Source organism: Penicillium verrucosum (assembly GCF_028828655.1).
Source record: "Penicillium verrucosum strain IBT 35672 chromosome Unknown utg000002l_segment0_segment0, whole genome shotgun sequence".
NCBI lineage: Eukaryota > Fungi > Ascomycota > Eurotiomycetes > Eurotiales > Aspergillaceae > Penicillium > Penicillium verrucosum.
In genome coordinates, this window is record NW_026643211.1 from 3,149,790 (window position 1) to 3,171,266 (window position 21,477).

Below are 21,477 nucleotides of genomic sequence, written 5' to 3' on the forward strand. Positions count from 1 at the left end.
TCCCATTCTTTCATCACATTCCCGTTGTCATTCATTCATCATGCGGGAAGTCAATTTTAGTATTCCCAATGTGAATAAGGCCTCGGTCAACATCACCACCACCCTCTATGACCGTCGTGCCCTTGATTGCACATCGACTTTGCCGCTCATAAACTCTCTCAACCATCTTGCATACCTCACAACCTCGTCCGCTCGGATTCGAGACATCCTCACCGTCGATGGCGGCATCGAGCGACTGATATGCATCCTCAAGGAAGGTCGCAGCAATGATTTGTTGGAAATGTGGAAATGGAGCCTCGCTTTCCAATGTGTTGTCAATATCGGCGTTCGGGGCTCTGAGAGTGTGAGGACAAGAGTGGTGGAAGCCGACATGGTCCCCGTCATTGCCACCTTTCTGAACAACTACATCAAAGTGGTGGACAAGGTGCGATCGCGCAGCGATCTTGAATCCGAGAAGCAGGCGTCTTCTAAGCAGTCAAAGCCTAGCGGCAGCCGAGATATCCCTATGAATGCAGATACCCACACCGAGTCACACCCACAGGTCGAGTTGCACCAACCGCGTCGACAAGCCCCTCCGCCGAGTATCGAAATCCCCCAGCCTTTCTACCAAGACAGCCAACCCACCGACTCCGATGCCATGGATATCACATCTCCTCCTCGTGTCCCCATGACATCCCCCCGGAGCGCGGTACATTTGTCCAAGAAGCCCGTAACCACCGGTTGAACGATGGGCCGTTCCCACGTGCTACCAATCGCCTGCGGTCAATGCAACCTCTTGCCACGGCAGTCCCCTCAATGGACACCACGGATGGATTCAGATTACGTCCTGTGCGCGACGCCGAGCGTCTTCCTAGCATGCTCCCCGGTCTGCAGACTGGGATTGTCTCGCAACCCGACTCTCCGACTACCCCAAGTGGCCCCCTCCACTCACAACCTCGCAGCCTTCCCCAAACTATTGCTGCCCGTCAACGTCCTTTGATCCGCCAGCAGCAGTCAGCGTCCGGTGAATCGGATGATGCCAACGGCGAAGATTCGACCATGGGAGATGATAGCACTATGGGACAGCCCGCTGAAACCATCGTTGGACTCCCGAACCGGATGGAACTTGACGGTGTCGACGAACGGGAAACAACGATGCTAGACGGTGTCTCTAACACTCATGATCTGACCGTCACTGACCCCTCCGAGGAAGATGGCCCGGAGGTGGAGACTTTCAACATCACTCATCGTTCGACTGTCGACGGAAGCATCATTAATAACGGCAACACACAGGCCAATGGCGGACTCGGTCTCTCTCCTACCCAAGCCACCAACAATCCTAACTCTCCTACCCTCCCTGCTAGCCCGTACGCCATGTACCTTCGTGACCGCCCCGCAGCCCAGGGAGTCTTGACAACCATGCCTCGTGACGAGGATGTCCTGATGTCCCTTCAGCTGCTGGCATATGTCTCTAAATACTGCTACCTCCGATCATACTTCCAGTCGTCCCACCTTGTCCCCAAGTTGAATATTGATCGCGAACTCCATCTTTTGGACGAGAACACCGACCCCTCTTCGCCAATCGATGTGTGTGAGGAGGAAGACGAGTATTTGATTCCAGACGATTTCAACATCTTCCCCCTGGTGGAGAAGTTTACTGTTCGACATCACACCAAGGACATGCAATACTGGGCATGCGTGGTCATGAGAAACCTCTGCCGTAAGGATGAGGCGAGAGGTGGTATCCGCCAATGCGCCTATTACAAGTGTGGCAAGTGGGAAGAGTTCCAACGTCAGTTCGCCAAGTGTCGGCGTTGCCGTCGCACCAAATACTGCAGCAAAGATTGCCAGAAGTCCGCCTGGGTATACCACCGGCACTGGTGCCATACGACCCCTTGATACGACCCGATGACCCCAGAGGGGTTTCATTTTGATTTCCATGCATACCGACTCGCATAGCATCATATCCGTCTTGCGTATCCCTTCCATTCTGTTCCAAGGTTTCTCCCATGCATGGCATTTCAGAATCTGGCGGCGTTTCCATTTCGACCCGAAGATACCTTTTACATGTCTAGCCTTTTCATATTCCCTTTCTCGCACAGCTTGTCTTCATCTTGGTTCATTGACGTGGGGTCGTCATTTGCAAGCCCTATTTTCATTGCTCATATCCACATTTGACCATTTCTCATGACTGTATATCTGATTCTAACCACATCATCGGCAATACTCCCTTTTGCCTTTTTTTTTTAAGTTTTTTTTTGGGCCATTATGTTTTCTCTCATACCTAATTGCGCTGTCACGAGTTTCCTATGTTAGTAGATGGGCATCATTGCCGACAACTTGGGCCGTGTTATGGTCATCTGGAGCATTTCATTCTGGTGCACATCCCATCTATGATTCTGATTTATGTCCTGGGGGGGAACCTGTTTTTCCTATGTTTGCACTATGCCACAACGGCACCGGCGTTTTACAATTTATTCCCAGTCTCACGAATGACTCTGTTTACATCTACTTAATGATCTGTAAGCGTAGATGGTAGTCCAGGCTTAGCAGAGCGCCAAATATTGAAGATCTCTCTGATCCTATCCTCACCCTCACTCCTTAGTAAACCCATACGTAGCCTCCAATCTTGACATAAGATGTTCATGCGCCGTCAAAGGTCTCTTCCCAGGCACCAAATGCCCTGCTCCACCCCCAAACCCAACCTTCCCATCGGCAGCAACACCCCCCAGTCCGCTCCCGATGCGCAGCAACAATCGCACTAGGAACAGGCACCAACTCCGTTTCATTGACAGGATGACAGAAATAAACCAGCGTATACCGATCCTGCGGATTCGGGCTCTGCTGCTCAGCAAGCGGGAAAACAACACGGTGCACCGTTGACTTCAGCAGTCCATCCGTCCAGTAACTCAGCAAATCGCCGATATTCACCAAGATCGGCGGGAACGGATACTGCTCGGCCTCGGCTGCGGTGCCGGGCACAATGGGAACGGGCGCCCAGCTGCCTTCCGGGGTTAGGATTTCTAGGCCTGGCTGGCCGGGCCGCTGGAAGAGAAGCGTGATGCTGCCGTAGTCCGAGTGCGCGCCGGCTCGCACGTCCTTGTCGTGCTTGTAGGATGCGGTTTCTGATGAGAAGATTGATGGGTACCACAGGTACCGTAGGATACTTCCTGTCGGGCCTGTGTTTGGGTCGTGGCGGGTTGTGAAGAAGTCTTCTTGGATCTGGTTTGGGTGGTTAGTATACATTTGTATATTTTGGATGAGTTACGTACCTCTAGACCTAGGGCTAGCAGAGTCAAGATTCGGGTGCAGGTTTTGTTGCAGATCTCGGCAAAGCCATTGATCTCTGCTTCGTGAGGGGTTAGTGACGGCGGCAGAGGCTGTTGGGCTTTGCCGTCTTTGAAGTCGCCGAAGTTCATGGCTCTGGTTGGGTGGTCAGTTCATGGTTGTAAGCTTTTCAAGGCTGGTAGATGTGGGTATTTCATACTCTTTGTAGTCCCCAGTCTATTTAACATATCCAGTGTTAGTCTTCGTACTCTATGCCAGGGAATTGGTGAGTTAGAGCCATTACTTACGCGCTGATGCTCCGGGTCGAGGGTCTCTATATGCATTCCTGACCAGCCACGGTTCTATAGATGTTGGCGTTAGATCATATGTGTTTGTTCATTTCCTAAGTCTTATTACGAACATTAGGCTGGATCCGACATATCTGTTTCTCCTCTGCGGGAGACGAAAAGAACTTCTTTGACTATAGGCATGGTCAGATGCTGTACATATGGGAACCAATCAATTGAAGTGTATGTCTTACCAATCCGAACCCACGGTCCACATCCTCCACGGTGAAGTCGATGCCTTTGCTGTTGACATATAGGAAACCATATTTTGCAGCGGCATCCAACATGGCCTTCCCCACGGCGGGGTCATGGGGATCAGAGATGTCAATGACAGGAAGCTCAATTGGGACTGTGGTGTCTGCCATTTTGGAGAGTAGATATGTAGGAATGGGTTGTTCGGAAGCTAGGGTCCAAAGGTTGGAGTGAATATATAGTTGAGGATGGGGTTGAAACTACTGTTAGTGCCCATGTGATTGGCAACACGCGTATCTATATATCAATGATAATCAAATCGGGTTCAACCAATCCAATCAGTCGTTTAATAGCCGGCCCCAGTCAGTGATTTTTGGGTTAGCCTCGGACTCAGGCGATATCCGACTTGAATGAACTTTTTGGACTTCCAAGCTTGGAGACCTCCCCCATGTGTGATTTCCCCCGCTTATACATCTGCTCGGGGTTCGAGTGAGGATTGATTTAGATACTCAGTAAGAGAATAACTACGTATATCGTACATACCTAGGTAGTTCGGAACATCTAATATAGTCTCCATAATACACTGTGGATTTGTGGATTTGTGGGACTGTTTTGTTTCTATTTAAACACCTATTGGAGATGACTTCATTATAAGTTGTACATTCTTCAATAGAACACAGATAAACAGGTATCTGAGTAGCTGAGCATGGAATAACCAAGTCAAATACAAATCAAACATAATACCAAAAAAAAAAACCCCTCAAATTCCAAACAGAAGTGGTTGAAACAAGCGAAGAGCAAACTGATGTGAGATGCATTAAAGGCAAAAAAACAGAAGGGCCAACTCCAACTCCGCCTTCCCCCCTCGTGATCTCCCTCTCCCCCATTCCGGAAACCCAAACAATCCCAGCTCCAATTCATCATATTCCTAACGGAGCTTTTGATCTGCTCTTATCTTAGATTTAACCTCTTGTTCCCCACCTTCGGGCTTTGATGCCCGGCGTTGCCGTGCTTTCAGCCCGTGACAGACAAGCTCCAGAACCATGCCGAGTACGCAATACCACAGCTCCACAATCCGCAATCGCATCAGCTAACCTTCTATCTCCATGACTAGTCCGTCCTCTCGATGAATGGGTCATCGGCCGCACCCAGTCCTTGCCCCTTTCCGCGTTGAAGGGCGCCGTTGTCGGCATAGATGCGTCCCACTACATCAACCAACACCTCGTGAACCAGTCAACCCGGGAAGCGCTGCTAGGCGCACTAGGCGGATTCCCGTTCGCCTTGAGGACCAACATCGAGAAGGAATTGCAGACTTTCAAGAACCTGGGAGTTGCTACCATCTTCGTCTTTAATGGATTGGACTTCGGCAAGAAAGAGCACCGTACCCAGCCCGCGGCGTCGCGTTCATTCGAACAAGCTTGGGACCTTTACGACCAGCAACAAGCAGACCAGGTGGTTGATGCCTTCAGCAGTGCTGGTATGATATCCCACTATCTTTATTACGAACTCTCCCCAGTCTCCCCAGTCACGGACCCGTCGAGCCCTTGTCATTACTATTTCGCACAGCGAACCTTCCCATTACCCGCTGACAAAACCAAACCCTCAGGCACCCCGCCCCCGGAGACCCTGTTCAAGTTCCTGCAGCGGATTTTGGCCCAGAACGGAGTGGAATTCATCGTAGCACCATACAGCGCCGCGGCTCAGGTGAGTGTCTACCCTATGCGCCATGGTTGGATTGTTCAGTGCTAACCAACTTCTCCGAACAGCTCTCCTACCTCGCCCGTGGTAGCAACCCTGTGCTCGATGCTGTTTTTGCCCCCTCAGAAGCCCTCTTGTTTGACCTTGACAAGCTGGTCACCCGTATCGACACCGAGCCCGCGCAATTCTTCTGGATCACGAAGCAAACCTGCCAGGAGGAGCTGGGTCGGCTTTCCAATGAACAATTCCTGGAGTTCTGTTTATTACTGGGATCCCCCTTCCTCCGTTCCCTCCCACTTTTCGAGAACCCTGCTTACCCCGGCAAAAGCCCCACCGTCCGTGATGCGTTGCCGATGTTCAATGCTGCCGGACGCAGTGCATTGACACTTTGTGCCCAATTTGAAGAGGATCGCCGTATGCAGGAGCTCCAATACGCGGATCTGTATAAGCGAGCGTATATGATTGTGAAGCACCATGTCTACGTTGACGTGGACGGTCGGGTCGGTCCCATGGATCCAGAGAATACCTCGTCGGATATGCATGAGCTTATTGGGCAACGCCTCCCGGAGGAGCTGTACTTTTATCTTTCTAAAGGTATCATTGGAGCTGATGTACCCAATTTCCTCACAACTGGCGAAGTTCGCATCTCGCTACCACTGGGTACCGAAGACACCGAGATTTACCGCCAGCTCGTTGGTGATATTTTGACACCGGTCCGCACTCAGTCTATTTGCCTTCTAGCAAACTCGCTTCATCGATTCTACCAAACGAAAGTCATTCGGATCCGCCCGTGGTTCGATGAGAGCTCGGAGCGGTCAATCAACCTTAAGGGTATCCCATCAGTCAAGGACACTATCCATCCCTGGAAGATCCACGGAGACCAATTCCCCGAAAGTATCAAGAAGCTCCAGGCGCCGTGTGGATCCTTTAAATTTGCCGTCCAGAGCTTAACCGATTCCGACTTTGTGTCCAAGTCATTTGCTAATAAAGAAACACCTGTGAGTTTTGCCCATAGATTTGACGTTGCTTACGATAACTAACAGCTTCCGAAGGTCCTTTCATCGCAGGAGGATATCTTATCTAATGTGACGTGGCGCTTCCTGCAACTGCGTGGATACGTCGACGACAAGCACAGGCTCACTCCTTGGGGTCAGTGTTTAGTCCAGGCATTTTCAGCTATCGACCCTGCGGACAACCTCGAGGAATCTATCTTTATTGCCATTGAGATGATTCGTTTAGGCCTCCTCAACACCAAGAACTGGTTTTCAAATGTATCTGGCGGTCCCATGAGAGGGTCCGAAGACGACAAGACCTTCAATATGCTGGTTTCGCGTGTTGCGTGCGTTGCCAAGCTTCAGCACAAGAGCATCGGATATTCTGGACCTCTCAGCCGTCAACTTCTTTGCTACCGCTCTTTGATTTCCGAGGTGCGCTCTGCACTGAGGAATCTGATTGAGGTGGTACTGACTGGTCTGCTGCTCAGTGGTGATGCTGATCGGGACCGCAACGACTGGACTGAGATGGCTATCAAGTATGTTTCTTCTAGACTAGCTATACTGTATTTAGTTTGTTGTTCTAACCTATTCTCTTAGGCTTCCCTTTATTGATGATAACGACTGTGGGCTTGGAATTGCGGTTCGGACCTACCTCGACGACCTACCCCTACAGGCAAATCCGACCTCGCCTGAGGCTCGAGCGGATGTGAAGGCGAAGGGCAAGGAATGGTTCCAACACAGCGAGAGCTTTATTGGAAACTTGGATTTGGCGTTCAAGCTGTGGGATGCGGTTCGTATTGCCTGATGTTGAATATTGACCACAAGCTGATTATCAAGATAGGTTTACGCAGGCACACAGAGTACGGGCAACGAGTTCAAGGAAGCCAAGTTCTGGGGAGACGCAAACAAATGGCTGGCAGAGAGACGATGAGATGGGCAAAGCTTGCCAACGACACCAATTAACCACCGTGGGGATTCTGGGTTAACAAGCGGCAGCTTGCAATTGAAGTTTATGCTTACAGCTCCAATATTTACCCAAGGACATTCGATACTGGCAATTCTCCAGTGTATTACTAACTACCCAGACAAAACAAATCAAGAAAACGAACAAGAAACTCGATATTACCACAAAGGAATAATTAGAAACATAGTATACCGGAAGTACCTAACTGTAGTAGTATTACCTAGATATCTATGGATGTGGTATATGTTAAGACGTCAAGGAAGTAGTTAGATGGATCTGCGGAGCTGTGGAGTCACCAAGTGGCCTCTTCGGCTTTGTTTGTCATCGCCTCCCCGAGCTCCAACTCCGTCATCCAATTTCTTTTGTGAACCTCATACTTTCCCCGAAAGTATACTCACACCCAAATACATATACACAATGGCACGCTTGAGCTTCCTGCTCCTCGGAGCCCTCTCAACCCTCAGCGGCTTTGCCACTGCAAGCAACTCCGCAGTGAAAGACCTAATCCCCACCAACTTCGACGAAGTCGTCCTCGCCGGCAAGCCCGCGCTGGTTGAATTCTTCGCCCCCTGGTGTGGCCACTGCAAGACCCTCGCCCCAGTTTACGAGGAGCTTGCGCAATCCTTCGCCTTCGCCGAAAACAAGGTCACCATCGCTAAGGTCGACGCCGATGAGAACCGCTCGCTGGGCAAGCGCTTCGGTATCCAGGGCTTCCCGACTGTCAAGTGGTTCGATGGAAAGAGCGACAAGCCCGAGGAGTACAACGGCGGCCGTGATCTCGACAGTCTGACCGCATTCGTCACCGAGAAGACCGGCATCAAGCCTCGTAGCGCTACCGCGCAGAAGGTGGTCAGCAACGTTGAGATGCTGAACGATGCTTCTTTCAAGACCGTTGTTGGTGGAGATAAGGATGTGCTGGTTGCTTTCACTGCGCCATGGTGTGGACGTGAGTTGATTCCCCAATTGAAATGCCTCTGGTCCGTTTTGCTCATTGTTCGTCCTTCATTTAGACTGCAAGACCCTCGCTCCTACCTGGGAAACCCTCGCCAACGACTTCGCCCTCGAGTCCAACGTCGTTATCGCTAAGGTTGACGCCGAAGCTGAGAACTCCCGTTCCTTGAGCAAGGAGCAGGGTATCACCGGATTCCCTACCATCAAGTTCTTCCCCAAGGGCTCCACCGAGGCCGTGGCTTACTCCGGCGCTCGCTCCGAGGAGGCCTTTGTCAAGTTCATCAACGAGAAGGCTGGTACCCACCGTGCCGTCGGTGGTGGTCTTGACAACTTGGCCGGAACCATCGCCGTTCTGGACGAGATCGTTACTGAGAATGTCGCCGCCCAGAAGCTCGACAAGCTCGTGACTGAGGTTAAGAAGGCCGCCAAGGGTCTGCCCGACAAGTACGCTGAGTACTATGTCAAGGCTGCCGAGAAGCTGAGCAAGAACGAGGGCTATGCTGTCAAGGAGCTCACTCGCCTCCGCAAGATCTTGGCCAAGGGTGGCTCTGCCCCCGAGAAGTTGGATGACATCCTCTCTCGCAGCAACATCCTCCAACGCTTTGTTGGCCAGGACAAGCGTGATGAACTTTAAGTGCTTCTTATTTTTGGATGTTTGTATTGTTCCCTCTTGGATTATTGGCTCAAGGCTCTAGTCACTGTGATCCTAGATTGAGGACCGGGACTGCTATAAACCGTGGATTCAATGGAGATGTATGGATTGTATACGAAACTATTAGCTTGATGCTGTATATTGTGCGAATTGAGTGCCAAATTCGAGGTTTACCCTTTCAAAAGTTTCTACGTGATATATGACCTAGATCCATGCAAACAATTAAAGATATATGGTTCTTCTGTATGAGTATCCTCGTTTGATTGTAGGGTATCTGAAATCGTAAAAGCATAAGTATCAGAACCAGACACAGGCTAGTGACATGGCCGTTCAATGCACAACCCCAGAAAGCATCATGCATGCCATAAGTAAAGTGTATGTTGAGCTATTAGTATAGGGGTTCAGCAGAGCTGGACAGCCCAAAAATGCAGCGCTCATTGCTCTCCCGCCAAAAACGCCATATGATAAAAAGAATGCGGAATGCACAAGGTCAGAGTATGGGTGGAAAATGTGCGTATTTATTTTGCCTGATTCGGGGCGCCGGCACCAGAAGATGCAGTTAGAGACGCCTCGAGCTCATCAAGGCGCTTGGTCATGTCATCCACTGTGTATAAGTATAGGTCAGTATACAGTCGCAGGTATGTGATGGCGGAGGGTGATTGTGGTGACTCACGTTTCCCGAACATCTCCGTAGAAACATTGTCGAATTTGCTCTGGAGTTCATTGAGCAGATCGTCCACGGCTGCTGTAAGCTGGCCTTGGGAATCGGAGCTCTGGGGTGTATTTAGTTGGCAAGGCCGATAAGTGGGAGTGAAGCTTGTGGAGGGTATGTACCGGTTGGGATAGGAGAGACTCCCCCTCTGGTAGGGGAGAGAGCTTGTCTGGAGAAGGGGATTTGGAATCGTCAACCATTGTGAGACTATGCAATTGCTGTACAGATTGTTTGCGATATCTAGAGACAGAGAGTCAGATGACAAGGGCAGTGGACTCGATAAGGGATCGGGTCATGTGTATTTCCGAGATATTGCTATGTGCGGACTAGCGTGGTCTTATCGGCGGCGCTAGCCGGATCAGGACTGGTGCAATTTCAAAAAAATCCCGTAGATTCTCTGTTGCGGGTTTGATAGCAAGTCGCTTTCCTTTTTTCAATTCCCATCACATTACATAAAGTACAAATTTCTCTTTGTATTTTTACACAAAGCAACAATGGGCAAACGCAGCAAGTTACTCCAGGCTCTCGATGCCCACAAGGGCCGCGACTTTGACGCCGAGAAGCAGAAGAAATTGATCAAGGCCGCAGAAAAAAAGAAGGCGAAGAAGACTGCTGTCGCCCCCGAAGACAAGATCGTGGAGGAAGAGAAGGAGGAAGAGAAGGCCGCCAGCTCTGACGCCGAAGAGGAAGAAGAGGAAGAAGAGGTCGACCAGGACGAGGAGATGGAAGATGAGGAGGAAGAGGAAGAAGACATCCCGCTCTCCGACCTCGAAGAAGACGAGCGTGAAGATGTCGTTCCCCACCAACGTTTGACTATCAACAACTCTGCCGCTATCCTCTCCGCCCTCAAGCGCATTTCCTTCATCGGCCCCAACACCCCATTCTCAGAGCACAACTCCATAGTCTCGAAAGAGCCGATCGAGGTCGAAGACGCCAATGACGATCTGAACCGTGAATTGGCCTTCTACAAGGTCTGCCAGGCTGCTGCTACCCAGGCCCGTGGCCTGCTGAAGAAGGATGGCATCCCCTTCACACGGCCGGGCGATTACTTCGCGGAGATGGTGAAGAACGATGAGCACATGAGCTTGATCAAGAAGAAGCTTTACGAGGAGGCTGCTGGCAAGAAGGCTTCTGCTGAGGCACGTCGCCAGCGTGATCTTAAGAAGTTCGGAAAGCAGGTCCAGAACTCCAAGTTGCAGCAGAGACACAAGGAGAAGCGCGATATGTTGGAGAAAATCAACACCCTCAAGAAGAGTATGTTCCCACTTTGTTTTTACTCCTGATATCTTTCTATGGGTTTCGCAGTCGCTAACCTGATTTTTCCACACAGAGCGCAAGGCTGACGGCTCTGCCCCTACCGATGACGCCAATGATATGTTCGACATTGCTATTGATGAGGCTACCCAGCCCGAGAAGAAGCGTGGCCGTGGCGATGGCCCCGGTGGCTCGAAGCGCCAGAAGAAGGACGCCAAGTTCGGATTCGGAGGCAAGAAGCGTCATGCTAAGAGCGGTGATGCCGCGTCCAGTGGTGATCTGAGCAACTTCTCCGCTAAGAAGATGAAGGCTGGTGCAAAGCGACCCGGCAAGAGCAAGAGAGTCCAAGCCAAGGGACGCAACTAATCCTTTTTTTTAACGTGATGTGTTATGTTGTGACATTGCATTTGTATCGTGCATCATGTAATTATTTTTTCTCGCTTGGGTCTGGATAACCAAAAAATGGCAGTTTTGATTTATTATCTCTATGACTTGCAAATGTGAGACTTTGTAACTGTAGCCGAATAAGCGACACGAGGTGAGCTCCAAGAATGGACAGTTTTGAGTTGCAGATATTATACGCTAACTACCTAGGTGTTAGACATAGAATGCAAGATATGATAGTTACATAGTATTGAATTGGGTTGATATTACAGATAGCACGTCTATATACAAATGCTATATCATTTTGGCGACTCTATAGTCTATTGAGCTGCTTCGGATTCAACCTTGGCACCTCTCTTCTCCTCCCACTCTGACAGGAACTTCTCCACCTTCGGTCCCCAGACCTCTTCGCCGGCGTCAAGGTCCTTGTACTCCAGAACCTTGTCGGAAGAGAGTTCATAGTCACCTTGACGACTGCGCACTAGCTCGCTCATCAGAGCACAGCTACCGACAGCTTTACCCAGATCATGTGCCAGCGAGCGGACATAGAAGCCTGAGGTAACAGTCATCTTGATCTTCACCGCCGGAGGCTGGGGCTTAGGCTCATCTGCAGGGACTGCAGGGACCTCTGTGGTAGCAGGTTCGGGGGGCAGTAGGCTCAGGTGCTGCAGCTGCAGGTGCCGCCTCGGTCTCGGACACCTTTTGCTTCTTAGTAGCCTCCGCACTATCATCTTTCACCTCGTCCGCCGGGGGGTGGCGACTTCCGCTTGGTAGAAGAAGCTTCAGGAACTTGGCTCGTAGCGTCATCTTCAGCCGCTGGCGCAGGTGCCGAAGCTTCCTGATCAAGAAGCTTCTCGGCGACAGCCTTCTCATCGCCAGTCATCTCCTCCTCGGGCCATTTGTGCTCATGCGTGCCAGGCTCATACCACTCCACAACCTCCATGTTCAAAACCTCAACAGGCCGGTGCTTAATCTCAATCGGCGGTACCTTGCCCTCGCGCGCATACTCGTATAGCTTCTTTCCATTAACCCGCAAAGCGGAGAAAATGGGCGGCTTCTGCATGATATTACCACGGAACTGTTCCAGCGCCTTCTCGACTGCCTCGCGCGTGATATGTTCGTAGGGCGCGCGACGCACGATTTTTCCAAGGCGGTCGTAGGTGTCCGTCTCCGCGCCAAAGGTGACAATGGTCTCGTAGCTCTTGGTGCAGGCCAAGAAATCCTGGAGGCACTTTGTGCCCTTTCCAACTCCGGTGATGAGCACGCCTGTCGCGAGAGGGTCTAGGGTTCCGCCGTGGCCGATCTTGACGTCGAGGCGTTGGTGGCGACGGCGTTTGCGCTGGAATTGACTCTCACGATCGCGGCGGGCGCGTTCCTCTTCTAGCCATGGTCTGAATGTATTGGAGGGGTTGAAGTGTTTTTGCAAAGTGCGGATCACGTCGGCGGAGGTTACGCCTTGCGGCTTGTGGACGGCTGTCGGAGAAGTTAGATCGAGGTCTTCACTTTCTTCACTTTAGGGGGAGTCGCGCTCACCGAGTACGCCTTCGAGGATCTTTTCACCAGACATTGTGTTGCGAAAAAGTCGGAAACCTGGAGGGAATGGCATCTGGAGGGATGGGAGTCGGACCAAAATGGGAAAAAATGGTTATTTTGGTAGAGATCTGGCTCCCGCCTTTACGGCAGTTCTTTTGGACAAGGCAATCACCAATGGGAGGGAATATCTGACTAGTTGTAGATATTGTAGTCCTATACAGAGGAAAGTCTTCAGTATGATGTATTTTAATATCCTTGTAAATGCCATCTTTTATGTTCTTTTTCTTTTGTCTTATAGTAGATAGATAGTTAGAGGATGATAGACCTACGACATAGAAGTGAAAGCCAAAATGATAATTAAATTCCCATTTGATAATCAAGGCAACCCAGGACACCATTGTGGTTGACTATACCCTCTTTGAATACTTTTTACAGCTATGGGATACATAACTATGTAACTAGTTTGATTCTATACAGTTGGACCTGGAAGGTTGCCCAGGTGAATTCCATTTTATGTAATTATGGATTCCTGGTAAATCAGGCAGAAATCCTGTAACAAATTGCGGGTACCTGGGTACCTCTTCGTATCTGTAATTTACGGGTCGATGACTTCGACTGTTAACAACTACAAGACTCCCATACCAGCTCACTTTCTTCTCACTCTCTCACATCCTCAGTTACTTGACCTCACCTACCTTTTACTACTTCTACATACATTAGTCTCAACACCCACCATGCCAATGCCACCATGACGTCCCGCGAAGAAACCGTCCTAGCTCCCACCGATCCCTCTATTACCGATGAGAACGATTGGTGGGAGTTCGGCCTAACTGATGTGAAGGTCCTAAAGCCTGGGAAGATGCTATATGCAAATTTACTCGAAGCCACTGAACAGAACCCAGTGCAGGTTATCGGCTGCTTAGAGCCACTTCGTGAGAATCAGGAACACTTAGGTTCGTATCGATGCAGTTACAAGCCCGTTATCAATGCGGCGTTTATCAAGCAGCTTGCTGACCAGTCAATCGCTCACCAGTACTCAACCCGGACAACCCTCCTAAGCGCATTATTATTGATGAAGTTACACACTATGCCTACGGTCAAACCGAAGATAAGAGCATTGAGCTCTGGGTTGCTGGTAAAGCGGGCTGGTACGACATCATTTCGCCCGCCAAGGGTTTCACACCCACATACAATCGCATGGTCCAGGCTATCGACATGCTGTATTTCCTAGTCGATAGGCATCAGCAAGGAAAGCGACAGATCAATCCATCTTTTAGGAGTCTCTGCGAACAAGTGAGTCTTTTGATTCTGGGGGTACATGCTGTACAAACCGAGTCCTAACATGCATCCACCCTTAGTACACTTACCACACATATGGCTCATGTGAGACTCGAGAACAGTCAGCCGAGGTCTTTGCGATACATGCTGCCTTCTTGCTTCGGTGCATGATCCAAGGGGATGCAGATGTAGAATGGAAGAAGACGAATGTCTTCGTCCATCTGCGTCGCCAATTTAATGTAAGTAAAGAGGCACCCTCGTTTACAAATAGCCTAGGGCATACATATACTGACAATGAGCCTAGGATGATTATAATAGGCTGATGGAAGAACTTTCGCCCTCTGAGGAAAGCGAAAGCGAACCCCAAGAAGAACCAGAAGTGGCAACTCCTCGACACCAGCCTGTAGCAATCTCAAAATCACAAGCCGAGGCCATTTACCAGTTGCTCAAGGACCTCAGAGAAGAAGGTCACTTGGCAAAGCGTCGCTTGCATATTGACCTCCTGGGAGAACGTTTGGCAGAACGATTCTCTTTCAACAACGAAGATGCCCAGAAAATCATTGCGATCAGGGCAAGCGCTGTGTTGGAAATGATGGACGAAGAAGACTTTAGATGGCCTCGCTATGTCATCCATAGGGAGCTCACACATGCATCCACGAAATCCGCTCCTCTGCCAGCCGCACTCCTAACCCCCCTGGATTCGCAGGAGGAATCCAGCGACGATGAACGGTACGGCCGGACCCAGAAATCCGTGCTTCGTCCAAAGGTCCACACAGTCTCCAACAAAGTGACCGGCAAGCGAAACCGCAATTTCCCCCAAACCAGCAAACAATCGAATCCAACGACGAGGAAGACCAAGAGGACACCGATGAAATCGACGATATCGAAGAAATCGAGGAAATCCAAACACCTAGCAAAACCCGTGGTCATGAATTAATCCGAGATCCATTCTCAGCCACGAAGCCTCGGACTCGCTCGTTCGTGTCAGCCTCCTCGAGCGGCGCCGGCTCCTCTCTTATGAAAAGCCTGTTTAAGGACAATGTCAAGAAAGACAAACTCCAGACTCCTCCCGTATCTTCGTCGCCATCACACCAAAAGCTTCTGACTCCAGAGCGGGATCCAACTCCAGATATGCCACAGGAAATTGAAGAAGAATCCGTCGACGAGACATCTGATACCTGGACATGCCGCATGCCCGGATGCGAGAAGGTGATCTCGACCACCGACAGAATCGAGCGCAAGAAGCTTATTGGCGACCATGCCGGAGAGCACGAATGGGAGACGCAGATGAAGGTGGAGCTGATGGAATCGGAGAAACGCATGCACTCTTCCTTCCCCGTCAACAACCTCATGCAATACGTCGTTGACGCGCATGTGCTGCAAATGCGGGCTGCATTCCCGGAGTTCTATTCTGCAGGTAAAGAAAACGGCGCTACTCAAAACGGCGAAGACCAACTGAATGGAGAAGCATCCATCCCAGAGACCGAGGGATTAGAGGAGAATGACGAGGATGAAGAGGATGATGAAGATCAGGAGCTTGACGACCTTGCGAACGGCTATACCTGATCTGATCATCCCGAAATTAACGACCGTTATGTGCCACGACGTTCATCGAGATCGAGAAACACGGTTAAACAATCAAAACCTCACATCGCTGGACTTTGATGATCACAAAGCACAATGGAGCCCGTGAACGGGAATAGAACACAGCGCCACACCCACAGACCTCTCCTCCCAAGTATGTTATCAAATTCCTTATTTGCGGCTGTCAAGAATACTGTCTAACGATTTCTTTGCGGACAGAGAGATACCCACGAATTTCAAGCTTAACCCATCACCGCTTGAAATCAAGGCATTGGGTGGCAGAAGGGACAGACCAAAAAGGGGGAAGGGGGGGATGTCTTCTACAGAATGAATTTGCTAGACATGCACAACCCTAGGGGTTTGTTTGATGGACACTTTTGCTTTTGCTGATGATTTTTTCGGATTGGGCTTTTTATTTCTTCCACTTGATACCCCCCGCCCAAAGTAAGACAGAGCTTGAAATAGCACAAATGAGGCAAGAATAGTCGGCCGTCTATGCGGCCTTGTCAAGTCTTTTTGAATGTCTTTTATAGGTGTATACGAATACGTGTGCAGGAGAGTTTTCTGTGTATAACCTTTGATATATCCTCTACCTTTTGTTTCATCCTCTGGTCAGGGAAGAAGGCAGTAACTTGGGTCTACTTGTCTCCTCCCAAACCGACCGCACGACCCTGAAATCCAGTGTATTACTAGCAGCCAGCACAAGTCTTGAGCATGTGTGAAATCCCAATTCCAACTTTAGTATATACCAAAAGATAGCAATCAGAAAACATATTAGAATAAATGGTTCTAGAAGTAAGCCAAGAGAAGAGGAAGGAAACAAAGTGGATTGAATAGAACACCAACACCCTATGCAAAGGCATAGAGTGTGTATGCAAGAGCAAAAAGCCAGTTAGGAAAAGTGATCAAAAAGGAGGGGCAAGAAAGATACTGTCTGTCTGTCTGTACATGACGAAGAACAGTAGATTTGTATTGAGAGATGGGAAAAAAAGAAAAGAGAAAGGGAAGCTCTTTTGACTCGGAGGGGTATACCAAGAACACGCCACATATATCACAACACATGCACACCATATTGAGAGATAATAGAGAGAGAGAGAGAGTAAAGATATAGAGATACAGGGAGGATTGTAAGAAAAGAGACAAAAAATAGATGTCGGAGGTTTAGCAAGATGCGTGTGTAGTTGGGAAAGGAAAAGAAAAAGGGTGGGCGACGAAAGCCAGAAGAGAATGAAAAATGGAAGACAGGATTATCGGCGTGAAGAGTCCTGTCCTTTGACCAACTGGGAGGATTATTGCTGGTGGGCACTGTGAGCCTCGGTGAGAGCTGTATAGATGATGAGTTATTTATTTCTCGGGATTTCGAAGAAAATGCCATGGAGACTGAGATACTTACTCTGAAGAGCAGAAGCTTGTCCCTGTCTGGATTCGCAAGCACACTGAAGCGTATTTCCATCTAGGAAGTCGAGCAAGATGGTGTTGGGCAATTCCTGCATGTCTTCATCGGGAAGACAAGGAGTGCGGAACTCAGTGAGATGGTAACGTTTAGTCATGTTGCGGGTGGTGGCATCGTTGGTGCCAGGCGTGAGAACAACGTATCCCTGTTCATCGATGCGCATGACCCGACGCTTCCACAGAAGAGTTTCTGGGAACTGGACGTTTACTTCGCCAATGTCAATGGGTTCTGAAGTACGCGAGCTAGTAGACCCTGGAGCCTTACTAGACCCATTTGTGAGGGCGGGAACATGCTCCTCTTCCTTGACTGGAGAGCTAAGGGCTCCGACAATGCTGCGGCGAGAGTTGGATGTGATCGATGACATACGGCGCATGAGTCGCGAGGTGCGAGATATCTTCTTATCTTCGGATATGGAAGAGGCGGATTGGACGCTGTCGTCGGTCCTGGAGCGCGAGGAGAGAGAGGGACGGCTGTCGGGACGAGACGTCGCTTGGCGACTAGATGTAGTAGATGACATTGATGGGCTTCGGTCCTGGGGAAGGCTGGCAGGCTCGATGGACGATACCGGAGGAAGTGGCGCCTCGGCTGTCTCATGCTCCACAGTCAAAGGACTAGCCTGAAGCTTGACAACATCGGACTCCGAGGGCTCAAGTCCGGAAGACCCGGGGAGATATCTGCATCGCGCACGATACGGGCTGTCACGGAGACAGAGCTAGTTGGGCGCGTAACATCCACAGACACCTGACGGTTGTGTCGACTCAAGCTCGGCGCACGGGTAAAGTTGGCGGGGACGTGAGCAGAATTCATTGTGCTCGGTGGAGTGCTTTCGTGGTTCCCACCGGGCAACGAGATAGATCCGCGTTTGCGAAGGTTCTCGAAAGACGAGGAGGCTGATGGTCCACCTACCGCCGGACTCGCACCCAAGGGAGTGCCTTCGCGGCTCGAGAACTTTTCAAGAGCCTTGATACGACTGGAAATTCCAGAGGAGACGTTGATCTTCTTGGCCATGAGGACCGGCGTAGGCGGGCCATTTTCAGAGTGAGAGCTAGAAATGGACCGGCCCACTGTGAGAGCTTGCATACCCGACGGCGATCCCATTGAGAATGGGCTAGAGACGGCGCGTGAATTCCTCCAGGTGTGATCGACGCCGTTGGGAGATTTCACAGATACTGGTCTGGCCTCCTGAACAGTAGCTGAGGTCAATTCCTCCATGAATGAATCGTCGGAAAGGAGGTTGTCGTCGTCCGAGAACTCTAGGGTGGGCACTTGAATAGGCTCCAGGTGGACCCTGCGCCTCTGATCCAGGGTAAGAGGCTCGGCTTTCTCGGAAATTGGGTGATCAGGGGTTGGCTCATCCGCCTCGATTGAGACAAAAACGGGGGCGGTTGGGGTTTCCGTGCCAGTGCTTTCTGGAGGAGTAATAGAGGAGGCGGAGGAAGGAGGAACCGCCTCAAGGACCTCTGATGAGATAACCACCTCAGAAGGCTCGTCAGTTGGCACATCTGCAACTGGGGGATTTCGAGATGTGTTTCGGGGACGTCCCCTGACTCAGGTCGTTGGGCACCTAAAGCCTCAGTTTGGAGGGGAACACCAAGATTAAAGGTAGGTGGGGCGAGACCAGGGATTGCGGAGCCCTCATGCTCAGTGCGTGTTTCATCTTCAGGGGGTGTCTGCAGCGTTTCTGCCTTGACAGTCTCTGAAGGGGTGGCAGCGCAATCGGCTGTGACAGGACTTTCGGCACCTACGCCCATATGCAAGGACCCATCATTGGCGTTAGCACGAGGCAGATCAGCGATCTGTTCTGATTCAGCCTCAAGAGGCTCCGAAGGCTGCTCTAGTTCAGGCGTCATAGCAGACTCAACAATTGGTTCGGCGGCTGGTTCGGCTGGTTCGAGGACAGCCTCGGAATTCTCAACGGGCTTAGGAGTAAGTTCAGAAAGGGGCTCAGCAAATGCCTCTACAGGCTCGGGAGCGGATTCAACAATGGCGTCAGGGACGGATTCGCGGGAAAGTTCAAGACTGGAATCATGAACAGGCTCGAATGCAGGCGCGAGGACAGCCTCGGACGTTGGGTTAACAGGCCCAGGAGCAAGTTCGGGAATGCGCTCAGCAACTGCCTCAACAGGCCCAGGAGCGGATTCAAAAACGGTGTCAGGAACAGGCGCAGGGGCAATTTCAAGAGTGGGGTCATGAACAGGTTCGAAGGCAGGTTCAGGAATAGATTCAGCAAGAGGCTCAGGGGCGACCTCAAGAGGCACGGGTGACATGGCCGAAGGAAGCTCCTGTTGATCTTGTTGAATTGTCTCCGGCTCCGACAGCAGCATTTCAGAATCAGGATATTGAATCTGTATGAGATTTTCTTTATCCTCATCCATATCCTTGGCAATTTCCTTCACTGGTTTGAGCTCTCCTTCCTCCGAGACTTGCTTCTTCTTCGTTTCCTCCGCACGCTTGGCCATATTCTTTTTCCTTTGCTGCAAAGCCTTCATCAAACGTTCTTTCTCAGGGGTTAATCCTGAGGAGGTCGACAACGCGCCAAGAGATTTTGCGCCAGGGGAAAGTTGAGGTCTCGAAATAGGAATGGAGGGGGTGGGACCAGCAAAGGTGGGACTGGCGGGACACGACTGGTGGGCTTAGTTGCAAAAGTGCTCCCCTGAGATCGAGGGCGGGGTGCATCACCATTTTGCTTCCGCACAGAAGAAGTGCGCATATTTGTCGGCAAGGAGGCAACGGGGCGCTGGTCTACATTCCGAGAACTGCCTGATGTACGGGGTCTTCCACTGCTATCCACGGACGGTCGGGGTCCCAACTTAACCTTTGGGGTATATCCCGCGGCCCGTTCCAAATCTCGGAGTGAGGGGCGGCTGGATTGGGTGGACAGCCGGGCCTCTTCCGAAGGACGTGGGAATTCATCCAAGATTGTTCGGTACCTGGAACTAGATCGCGAGCGATCTGATTTTATGGATTTGGGGGACATTGTTGCTGATTGTGGTTCGATGGGACTTCCTCGAGAGATTGTGGCTCTGGAGCTCGCCCGGGATGGAGGTGGCATGAGATCGACTGATGCCTTTTCGCGTTCTGGTGAAATCGGGGATAGTTCTGGTTCAACGGGGCCGGGGGGTTCAATTGGTGACGGCACGAGGGTAGCTTCCGACTTAACGCTCCTTGGTCTGTGTCGGGCCTCCGACTGGGGAGGTGGGATTGGTTTCGGAGCCTCATCTTTTGCCCCATTTTCCTCGGCATCTTCGGTGATTTCCATCAGCCGACGGCGGCGAAGAGAACTCGAAGAAGAGGTAATTGAGGTCGAAGCGGTATGGAGGAGACAGGCGGAGGACAAGGCGCTTTCGGTGAGATCGGAGGCTTTGGATAGAGGCAGTACGGTGTCGTTTGGGGTGAACTTGTCGGTGACAGACTGGAATTGGACATTGCTTCGGGCTGGAACAGATTGATTAGACCAATTTCTATTGGGGGAAAAACAAAACCTCCCGGTTGACAGGCATACCTAGTATGAGCCGGGATAACCCCTCCGGCATGTAACGGATGATCACTTTTCTGCGCCGGTATTGAAGGAAGCCATAGAGGGGCGAGCATTCCTCGTAGCCCTCAATGGCATTCCGGATCTCGGGCACCCCGCCGGTGCCTCGTTCATGAAGGGCAACCTCATCTCTTGCGATGTAATGTAGTAGAAACCTGAAACATAGGGGTGTCAGTGGCGGGCGTTCATGTATCTATCGCAAGTTGAACACCGGGGAAAGGGGGTACTCACCACCCGCCCGCATCGGCCAAGGCACTTTGGTATGCTTCAAGGACGGGGGCAGTATCGAGCCCATTCAAAGACATGGCGTGGGCCGCATGGATGCCAGAAGAGGCACAATGCCGAAGGTAATTGATGTGAAGAAGAGAATAGGAGGAAAATTTTGGCCCCAGAAAGCGGGTAAAGACACTAAAAGTTGACTTGGGGATCGGATCTTAAAGATCGCGATGTGCCCAATCAAGGCCGAAGTGCCAGATTTGGTTTGTTTCATGAAAACAAAGTTGATTTAGGCGAACTCTTCAAATGTTCTCAGGGGAGAGGGATCCACCTTTTGATTATCCCAATTTAAAATATCCGAGTCTTTTATTTTATACCAAAGTACATAGTTAGTATGGATGTCCTTGAATTCATTGTTAAGGGGCACCTAAGTACATTTTGTCATGGATGTAGCCAAGAATAAGTTATACTACAACGAAACAA

General features: G+C 50.7%; 10 protein-coding genes across 10 annotated transcripts; 6 read left to right on the forward strand and 4 right to left on the reverse strand.

Annotated features, from left to right (window-relative positions):
• Nucleotides 1-40: 40 nt before the first annotated feature.
• N7516_006854 (uncharacterized protein) lies at nt 41-724 on the forward strand (the record flags this gene model as incomplete). The annotated part of the gene is made up of 1 exon (XM_057219574.1): nt 41-724. One exon carries the CDS (start codon nt 41-43, stop codon nt 722-724), a length of 684 nt encoding a protein of 227 aa, XP_057073665.1.
• Nucleotides 725-765: 41 nt separating this feature from the next.
• Nucleotides 766-1,878, forward strand: samB (MYND-type zinc finger protein MUB1; the record flags this gene model as incomplete). Its single annotated transcript, XM_057219575.1, has 1 exon — nt 766-1,878. One exon carries the CDS (start codon nt 766-768, stop codon nt 1,876-1,878), a length of 1,113 nt encoding a protein of 370 aa, XP_057073666.1.
• Nucleotides 1,879-2,573: 695 nt separating this feature from the next.
• Nucleotides 2,574-3,958, reverse strand: N7516_006856 (uncharacterized protein; the record flags this gene model as incomplete). The annotated part of the gene is made up of 7 exons (XM_057219576.1): nt 2,574-2,740; nt 2,850-3,201; nt 3,252-3,402; nt 3,467-3,483; nt 3,555-3,608; nt 3,668-3,727; nt 3,788-3,958. The coding sequence occupies 7 exons, from the start codon at nt 3,956-3,958 to the stop codon at nt 2,574-2,576; spliced, it is 972 nt and encodes a 323-aa protein (XP_057073667.1).
• An 870-nt stretch (nt 3,959-4,828) lies between these two features.
• On the forward strand, nt 4,829-7,409 carry N7516_006857 (MKT1 family protein; the record flags this gene model as incomplete). Its single annotated transcript, XM_057219577.1, has 7 exons — nt 4,829-4,835; nt 4,900-5,262; nt 5,392-5,489; nt 5,552-6,481; nt 6,536-7,014; nt 7,076-7,268; nt 7,320-7,409. The coding sequence occupies 7 exons, from the start codon at nt 4,829-4,831 to the stop codon at nt 7,407-7,409; spliced, it is 2,160 nt and encodes a 719-aa protein (XP_057073668.1).
• A 450-nt stretch (nt 7,410-7,859) lies between these two features.
• N7516_006858 (protein disulfide isomerase family protein) lies at nt 7,860-9,027 on the forward strand (the record flags this gene model as incomplete). Its single annotated transcript, XM_057219578.1, has 2 exons — nt 7,860-8,388; nt 8,453-9,027. 2 exons carry the CDS (start codon nt 7,860-7,862, stop codon nt 9,025-9,027), a joined length of 1,104 nt encoding a protein of 367 aa, XP_057073669.1.
• Nucleotides 9,028-9,563: 536 nt separating this feature from the next.
• N7516_006859 (heat shock factor-binding 1 family protein) lies at nt 9,564-9,957 on the reverse strand (the record flags this gene model as incomplete). The annotated part of the gene is made up of 3 exons (XM_057219579.1): nt 9,564-9,649; nt 9,719-9,818; nt 9,880-9,957. 3 exons carry the CDS (start codon nt 9,955-9,957, stop codon nt 9,564-9,566), a joined length of 264 nt encoding a protein of 87 aa, XP_057073670.1.
• Nucleotides 9,958-10,251: 294 nt separating this feature from the next.
• On the forward strand, nt 10,252-11,377 carry N7516_006860 (EBP2 family rRNA-processing protein; the record flags this gene model as incomplete). Its single annotated transcript, XM_057219580.1, has 2 exons — nt 10,252-11,011; nt 11,088-11,377. 2 exons carry the CDS (start codon nt 10,252-10,254, stop codon nt 11,375-11,377), a joined length of 1,050 nt encoding a protein of 349 aa, XP_057073671.1.
• A 338-nt stretch (nt 11,378-11,715) lies between these two features.
• N7516_006861 (pseudouridine synthase PUS4) lies at nt 11,716-12,962 on the reverse strand (the record flags this gene model as incomplete). The annotated part of the gene is made up of 3 exons (XM_057219581.1): nt 11,716-12,023; nt 12,134-12,868; nt 12,929-12,962. The coding sequence occupies 3 exons, from the start codon at nt 12,960-12,962 to the stop codon at nt 11,716-11,718; spliced, it is 1,077 nt and encodes a 358-aa protein (XP_057073672.1).
• A 714-nt stretch (nt 12,963-13,676) lies between these two features.
• Nucleotides 13,677-15,772, forward strand: N7516_006862 (uncharacterized protein; the record flags this gene model as incomplete). Its single annotated transcript, XM_057219582.1, has 5 exons — nt 13,677-13,881; nt 13,962-14,221; nt 14,287-14,445; nt 14,511-14,993; nt 15,032-15,772. The coding sequence occupies 5 exons, from the start codon at nt 13,677-13,679 to the stop codon at nt 15,770-15,772; spliced, it is 1,848 nt and encodes a 615-aa protein (XP_057073673.1).
• Nucleotides 15,773-17,079: 1,307 nt separating this feature from the next.
• Nucleotides 17,080-21,083, reverse strand: N7516_006863 (uncharacterized protein; the record flags this gene model as incomplete). Its single annotated transcript, XM_057219583.1, has 7 exons — nt 17,080-17,114; nt 17,184-17,938; nt 17,983-18,751; nt 18,808-19,867; nt 19,939-20,678; nt 20,746-20,933; nt 21,010-21,083. 7 exons carry the CDS (start codon nt 21,081-21,083, stop codon nt 17,080-17,082), a joined length of 3,621 nt encoding a protein of 1,206 aa, XP_057073674.1.
• Nucleotides 21,084-21,477: the final 394 nt, after the last annotated feature.